Source organism: Chrysemys picta, chromosome 1 (assembly GCF_011386835.1).
Source record: "Chrysemys picta bellii isolate R12L10 chromosome 1, ASM1138683v2, whole genome shotgun sequence".
In the NCBI taxonomy this organism is placed as follows: Eukaryota; Metazoa; Chordata; order Testudines; family Emydidae; genus Chrysemys; species Chrysemys picta.
The window spans coordinates 123018270-123026904 of record NC_088791.1 but is presented as its reverse complement, the minus strand read 5'-3'; the positions used below and the strand labels follow the sequence as shown (position 1 = coordinate 123026904).

The 8635-nt window shown below is 41.3% G+C and overlaps 1 protein-coding gene across 1 annotated transcript; it reads left to right on the top strand.

Annotated features, from left to right (window-relative positions):
• The first annotated feature begins 1351 nt into the window (after positions 1–1351).
• LOC101931683 (phospholipase A and acyltransferase 3-like) lies at positions 1352–7658 on the top strand. The gene is made up of 4 exons (XM_024103639.3): positions 1352–1505; positions 2967–3229; positions 3863–3945; positions 6734–7658. The coding sequence occupies exons 1-3, from the start codon at positions 1406–1408 to the stop codon at positions 3932–3934; spliced, it is 435 nt and encodes a 144-aa protein (XP_023959407.2). The 5' UTR covers positions 1352–1405; the 3' UTR covers positions 3935–3945; positions 6734–7658.
• The last annotated feature ends 977 nt before the right edge of the window (positions 7659–8635 follow it).

Below are 8635 nucleotides of genomic sequence, written 5' to 3'. Positions count from 1 at the left end.
CTGCACTGTAACTGAAAAGGAGATGTTCCCTGCCTGTGTCTATAGGAGATAGCTAAATCTACCCCACAGTGCCAAGCCTGAGTAGCTGAGCTCTGGAGAGATCTCCAGGGGGAGAAGGAACCCACCCCACAAGGCAGTAATAGGCAGTGGTTCTGATCTGAGGAGGCTGCTCCTGCCTATTGGTATGTTAAATCTGTAGGCTGCTATTGCAAATTTCAGGGTTTTTTCTGGTCTTGCTTGTAGGTTTAGGGCGCTCTGTGGGGAAGCATGCAAGCTGGGCCTAGCAGCAATCAGTCTGCAGCCAACCAGCCTACAGTGGGGGCGGGGGGGCGGGAGGAGTTATACCTCTCTGTCTTAAGGAGTAGCTTTCCTTGTCTCTCTCTGTTTGGGGTTCTTATGTGTTATCATTCTGAATTCTAAGAATGAAAGTAGTGTTTCATTGCAATCTTCCAGCAAGAATATTTGTTTTTAATCTAAGTTCTATGTGTATACATGGAACATAGACTAACCTCCAAGGTGCCTTGGGCAACCCCTCCACATGGGGTGGGTAGAACACTGAGGAGCTTTGCAGTTGTGAAAGCTCAGAACCGTCTCTTCCTTCCACCCAGGGGCAGCTCTATGTATTTTGCCGCCCCAAGCACAGCAGTCAGGCAGCCTTCGGTGGTGCGCCTGCAGGAGGTCTGCTGGTATTGCGGATTCGGCGGCATGCCTGCGGGTGGTCCGTCGGTCCCATGCCTTCAGCGTACCCGCTGCCGAATTGCCGCCAAAGCTGCAGGACCGGCGGACCTCCCGCAGGCATGCAGCCAAAGGCGGCCTGACTGTCGTCCTCACGTCGACCGGCAGGCCGCCCCCCCGCAGCTTGCCGCCCCAGGCACGAGCTTGGAGCGCTGGTGCCTGGAGCCGCCCCTGCTTCCACCCTCACCAGCTCTGCTCTGTGCCATGTAGTCCCCAAATCCAGCTGCTCCAACCAGTGGAACTGCATTATTTCCAATATCAAAAGGACTTCCACAGCCATAGTGGATGGATCTGATTGTCCCGTAGTGAACATACTTCAGATGACAGCCTCCTCCCCCAGGAGCCAAGTCAGTAGAGGCTGTATGTTGTAAGAAGATATAAGTTATTTCCCCCTGGGCAAAGCCAGAGCCAGTAGAAGTTGTGCTGTGTAGTCTCTGCTCTCTGGATAAGATGGTTGGAACTTGGAACTGAGTTCAGCTTGTCTTGGATGGGAGATGAGTCTCTCTGGATCAAGCCAGGAGAAGTCACATGCACATCTTAAAAATATGGTATTTGCTGTTTATTAGTCTTAAGGTTTAAAGAAAAATATTCTGTTTAGCAAAGATTTAACAACCAATCTTTCTTTCACTTTCAGATACGGGATCTATGGGATCTCCTTACTTCAGCAATAATGCTAGAGCCTGGGGATCTGATTGAATTTCAGAGAATGGGATACCAACACTGGGGCATCTATGTGGGAAAGGGACATGTGGTCCACTTCACATTTCCAGGTAAATAAGAATAAAAAGTTGAATCCTTCCATAGATTCATCACATAATCCAAAATTCTCATCTGATGTTTTGACTCTTGTATAAAAATGATCTCACCGCAGTTCCCAGCAGGACAGGTGTGCACAGCACATGACCCATCATTACAATTTACACGAATTGGTCCCTTGGCATTCTCATCAGATAGATGAAGGCCTGGGTGGCTCCTGGAGATTGAACTCTTGTTTCACCCAAGTGATGTCCGCTCTAGGTATGTGGCTATAGCACACTGAGGTTGTTGGGTGGCAAGATGGTGAAAGCACACTTGTGAAAAGGCAATAACCAAAACTGTTCCCTCTACTCTTCCTCCTGCCTCTGATCCTCTGATATTCAAAGCTGTACGTAGTATGAACCTTTCTTGATGCATCTCAGATGCAATTTCTCACACTTAAATCACAAAACAAAAGTCACTGATCACTCAGACCTCTACTAGCCCTTCCTTGGTTCAGCCACAGCTAGAGCAGATTCAGTCTCCATAATAAGCTCCGAGCAATTTGGGCCCAGAATTTGCTCAGTTCAGATTTGGGCCCCAAATCTGACCCTCCCACCTCTCCCTCAAAATTTTAGTTCATCAGTATTGCTTAATGTCTCAAATCTATCTAGCTAACGTACTCATGTGGCCTCCATTACCACAGTATCTGAGAACCTCACAATCTCTACTTCTATTTACCCTTTCTTTAAAGTAGGAAAGTACTATTATCCCCATTTTACAGATGGGGAACTAAGGCAGAGAGAGAGACTGTGTCCCAAGAAAGCCAAATGTGTCACAGGAAGTCTGTGGAACAGCAGAGTCTCGAATTCAGGTCTCCCAAATCCCAGCTTTCCACCTAACCACTCAACAACCTTTCCTCTCACTTCCAACAGGAGATACTGTATGCTTCGCATATCTCAGTCAGGCGTTGCTCTTCTTGGGCCAACCAAGAGAAGCAGCGCTAAGTATGCCTTTTCTAGATATCACTCTTAGAGCTGGCTGAAATTTTTTGGACAAATAGCTTATTCACTGAAAAACACAGTTTGGGGTCAACCAAAACTATTTACAAATTTGGGTCAAATTGGAGAATAGTTTCAGCTTAAAAAATAATTTTTAAAAAGTTGAAACATTTTGTTTTGACATTTTCTAAACAAAACATTTTGACTTGGTTTTGAAATCTAACTCATGCTTTTAAAATAATGAAACTAGGGTGAAAAAATCTACCCAGACTAAACAAAATGTAATGAAGGAATCTCATTCTGAGTCTAACAAAACATCTCATTCAACCCAAAACAAACTTTTTTGGGGGGATTTTTTCCCTCCAGTTCAGCCACTGAACCAAAAAAAAAAAAAAATCACTTATTTGTGAGGCTCTAGTCAATCCTGTCAGATCTGGGCAAACTGCCAACCCTCTTTCACCTCTTATTGGCTGTCTTTTTTTTTTTTTTCCTAAGAGTTGGAAGAGGGATTGAATAATATGCTTAATGGAGAATTCTTCAAAGCCAAAGTGCAAAAGGAGCGTCTGAGGAACGTGGCTCGTGTTTCAAGCTATGCTGTAAACAACCAATTAGATAAAAAGCACCCTCCATTACCTCTTCTTCATGTGGTAAAGAGAGCTGAGCACCTGGTGGGGAAGAATATAGACTACAATCTACTTATGTCTAACTGCGAACATTTTGCCACTATGATGAGATATGGCATTGCTGAATCACAGCAGGTAAGTCTGGTTCCTTCATCTGATCTCCATTTAGAAATGACTCCCTAGGGGCATGATTCTGTTTTGATTTGCATTTGTATTACATCAGTGGAGTGATTTCAAGATTGCCATCAGGATAACAGAACAGAAGCAGGCCTTAGATATGTATAGAATATAAAGCAATAAGGGTCAAACAAGAAACAAATTAACGTACATGACTATTACCTAATAGAGACAAGATGGATGAGGTGATATCTTTTATTGGATCAGCTTATATTAGTGAAAGAGACAAGTGTTCCAGCTCCACGGAACTTTTCAGGTGCGACACACAAACAGAGAAATGCTCTCAAATTGGGTGCAGAGCCTCACTTTGTTTGACCAGATATGGGATAAACCAGGGAGACAAAAGATGACTTTGAAACAGTTCAGTGCCAGTCATTTCTGAACACTTTCTCTGATTTCATGGAAAATCCCTCTCATGCTGAGCCTGGAATCAGAAAAAAATGAAACCGGATATGTTTCGCCTTGCCCCTCCCAGCCCCAATGGGAAAAAGTATAATTGACAGGTCTGTATTAGACTCAAAAGTGATTAGGTCTTAGATTCTGGCTCACAGGAATCTTCACTCTCATCATGAACTTGGCTTCTTGTTTTAGGCAGTTTACTTTGAAGTGGATGAAGGTTTTGTGAAGCAGATAAAGAAATGGCTAGCCGAGATCAATGAGTAGCTTGTGGATCGGTGAGTATGCATTTAAATGGGCACTGACGTCTTAGATAGAGATCAGTTGCACCTACATTGATGCAATATACTGCCCATCGTACACAAGTACCAAAGGTAAATTATTCACCTATACATCCCTGAACAGCTTTCACATTAGTGACAGGAAGGTCATCTTCCCTACTCACAAAAGGAGAAAACACACATGTGAGCCCCTTCCCCATTAATGGTGGGTTTGTGGAGGAAGGGGATGATCCTTTCTCTCAACACAGACCCCACATAACTAAGTCCACTTACATTAACAAAGGAATAGTCTCTCTTCTCCCATAAAATCTCTGCCCCTTTCACACTAATGACGATCAACCTCCCCCAATGTAGCCCACATGTTCAAGAGTGGTGTCTAAGACCCCCGCATACATTATTAAAAAAGGTGAAATTCTCCCCCACTACCTCCCTGAGCATGAATATTGAGTGTAATAATCATCAAATTTGGGGGACTGGAAAAAGCTCTTGGAAGTATGTTAAACGGTCTAGGTTATTTACTCTAGACGCAATGGAAAACTGGATTGCTAGAGAAAGAACCTCTTCTACATGAAGCAGCATTCAGAGGCTAGGAATAACTGACTTGAAAAAGCAAATAAAATGCTTACTAATAACCCTTAAAAAGAACAGGAGTACTTGTGGCACCTTAGAGACTAACAAATTTATTAGAGCATAAGCTTTCGTGGACTACAGCCCACTTCTGTAGTCCACGAAAGCTTATGCTCTAATAAATTTGTTAGTCTCTAAGGTGCCACAAGTACTCCTGTTCTTTTTGCGGGTACAGACTAACACGGCTGCTACTCTGAAACCTAATAACCCTTGTGCACTCTCCTCCTTCTACTTTGTGGTGCTATGGCTATGAAACTGCGATGCTTTGGTATTCTGTATATTGAACATTTCTAAGAGCTCTGCCTATGTGTTCAGACTAGTGCTGGTCAAAAAAGGTAAGTATCATTCACAAGGCTCAAAAGAAATCAAAATTTAGTTTTGTTTAAAACTTTCCATTTTTTCAATGTATTGATTTTAATTTTAATTTCATTTCAGTAGCGAGAGGGAACATTCTCTTGCTCTTTTAAATTTTTCCACTGGACAAAGGCAGGGGTAGCAGAGGGACAGAGTAATTATATTCCTAACAAAATAACATTCAATTATTTTGGAATATTTTAAAACTTTTAGTTTTGAAATTTTTCATTGAAAAACAAAGTTTCATGGCAATTTCACTTTGGTTGAAAAGACATTTTCTATTTAAATAAAAAGTTTAAATGGAACGTTTTTGACCAAGTCTAATAGAGACAGCAGCCATTTTGTTCTCCGGTTGTTGCAGCCTGTTAATGAAGCAACATGACTATTGTGTTGTCCCTCTCTCATGGAGACTTTCCTTTCCTTGTTTCTTGTTTTCCTTGAGCTGAAATAAGTCATGTTGGACTGAAACTATATGGTTGCTCTTTGTATTTCAAAAATGATAATGTGCCTGATTCTGCTCTCAACTGGTTTTACACCAGTGGAATACTGTTGACTTTAACTGAGATTATTCTTAAATTTACCATTTGTATTGAGGTAGCACCTAGGAGGCTCCGTCACAGACCAGGACCTTGTTGTGCTAGGTCCTGTACAAACACAGAACAAAAAGTCAGTCCATTTCCTAAAGAACCTACAATATAAGAGCCAGTGAGTAGATATGGACACGGAACTACAAAGAAACAATGAGATAATACTGCTCAGCATGACATACAGTGGTCACAGCTAGAGATGGTAGAAAATGTTTTGATTGAACAGTTTTCCATTGGAAAATGCTGTCTCATTGTAAGCGAAATGTTTTGTGGGAACGTGTAGATTTTGATGGAAAATTTTCAAAATGTTTCATTCTGATGAGGCCATTTTGACTTTTTTATATTACATTGCAATAATCAATGTTATAATGCAATGTAAATAATAGTGTCAATGTTTCTGAAACAAAATATTTCAGAATACTTCATTCCAACAATCCTTCCCCCTCCTCCCCCAAAGAACCCTGGAGATTAACTTTTCACCCTTAATTGTGACAAAAACAAATTTTGAAATCTTGAATTTTGCAGATTTGTATGGGGGCCTCCTCCCAAAGCATGAGGGACAGCATGGGGAGAAAGAACAAAGGTGGCTGTTTGAAAATTTAACAAGTGGGTGATGAAGGTTGGCCCCATAGAGTTGCTCTTGATTTAGACTGGTGTACAAGGGAATAAAACCAGTATTCTTAACAGGAGTTTATGCTTATGAATACTGATAGTCCTGGATACTGATGTCCTTTATATATCCTAAGAACAGGTACAATACAGACTACAGCCATGATAGCTGTCCCACCCTATTAATGTATATCATGCTTGCCTGTGGTGACATGAGGAGTTTATCCTCTTTGGCCTTTCTATTGAGATCAGAGAAGGGTACCACATATTGCATAGAGGTGTTATTAAATACATGGTCTCTTGGAAATGGCCTGAAACCCACTCATGTCTTACAGCTCACAAAACAAATCTCAGATACTAGAAAATTTACATCACTACGCACATGGGCTGGATGGGAAACCAGCAATCTATACTGGAAGTGAAAGCCATGATTTTCCACTGCCAGACTCCTGAGCTTGTCCTTGGACTGTAATGGCTGTTCGGCTGAGTTATATGATATGCTCTGTCAGTAAGGTCACTCTGTAACAACAATCCCATAGTTCTAACTAGCTGCATTTTGGCATAGATACTTTCACCTACTCTTTTAATTTGTTCTTCTCTTCAAACAGCACAACACTCAATCTTGTGTCTACGGAAAGAAATGCATACACAATGCCTTTTCTGCAGGAGCTTCTGAGAGTAAAAAGGAAAGCTAGATACTTTGAAAACCTAAACCTCTTTTCTATTCAATGCTGTAGAATAGAAGAAATTTTACTACTAGCGGGCGGCTTCATCAAAATAAAAACCTAAATAGTCAAACTCCAGTCACGAAAACCCATAACTTCCTGGATAAATCATCAATTCCAATATGCCTAGACCTAAATGTATAGTCCTGATGTGTCTGAGAGAATCTGCCAGTCATCTGGAGGAGAACTGGCGGCAAACTGAGGGGCTGACCAACCAGCAAAAGAGACATCAAAGACTGTATCCTATAGCAAAACACATTAAGAATCACTTAACAGAATTAAACTGCTTAGTTCAGACCTTCCAGGGAGTGGGCTAATTATTTTGATTGTGGACATATATTAAAGAGATGGACCAAAACTAATTACAGGAATCTTATTTCATATGAGTGTCATGGTTTCACAGGAGTATGTGGAATGGAAATCCTGTTTTCCTGCCCATTCTAGTCACAGCACACACCTGCCTCAACATCATCAGGTATTTTTATAGGTATCAGAGCAAAGAAGAGTTTTAAGGAGGGTTCTGAACAAGGACAATGAGGTGGCTTTGGTCTCCACTTAGTTAGTTCTTCCTGTTCCATCTGTTTGTACAATGTCTAGCACAAAGGGGCTTCAGTGTCATTGGGACCTTTGGACACTACAATCAGCATATGCACTCTCCTGCAAGCACCTAAAAATATATGCAAATACACTAGAGCCGGTCAGAAAATCAAAAGCTTTCCTGCAGTAAACTCAGTGGGAAAAATTACCATTCCCATTTTTGGAGTGGCTGTTTTCCCTTAGAATTTTCATTATTAATTTAAACAATGTTTCTTTTCAAAATATTGATTCAAAGCTTTTTTTTCCCTTTGGCTTAAAATGTCTTTTTGGAAACTGAAAAATTTCAGCTTTCCATTTTCAGTTTTTAGATATACAGGTTTTTTCCCCTCATTTTTTCTTTATCTTCACATACTTTCTTACTTTTGTCTTTCTGGAGAAAGGGAGGGAAGAGTAAAACAAAAAAAAAAAATTAAGAGGTGGAGGAACTTGAAAATCCAAAGCTAGGAATGGAAAATTTTAAATTTTTCAGTTTCCAAAAACTGAACTAAAACAACCTTTTACGTCGAAAAGAAATGAACAATGTCACTGCAAAGGGTTGGTCTGAAATGAAACATAAGTGATGCTGAGGCTGCAGAATTTGGCAATTTTATAAGGTGTAATGTTCACCATTTTGCTGCATGAAGGTGTCCAGCATTTTCCCCCCTTTTGATCTGCCTGCAGCTGCCTCTGGCTCCCCATTGATCCCCATTTAATTGAAGGAAATTGGATTATGGTGCATATTTTGTGCACTGTCCCATGGAGCCAGGTAACAGGGAGTTAGGGAGCCAGACTGTACTGAGGGAGTGTGGCAGTCTGAAGTGTAGGTTGAAAAGCTGCCTGGAGAACAGTATGGTAGCCAAGACCTAGGAGCCAACTTGGAGAAGTAGGAGTTGACCAATGGAAGCAGGCTCCACATTCTGCTTCCCTGGCACACATGGGGAGGAGTTTCTGTACAGGGCAGTTTGAACAACATGGTAGCATCCAAGGACCAGGAAGTGGAGCTGGACCACCTGAAGAGCATAGTGAACAAAACCATCCTCAAAAATAAAACACTCTCAAAAATAATTGATGAATATTATGGCAATGAGTGTTTTCAGCTATGAGCCATGGCTGTACACATTTATGTGAGGTTGGGAGGATGGGAACAAGGGACATTTCATGGTAATGGAATAAATTAAGTTGTCATGGAATTTCATGTTTGGTGCAGTG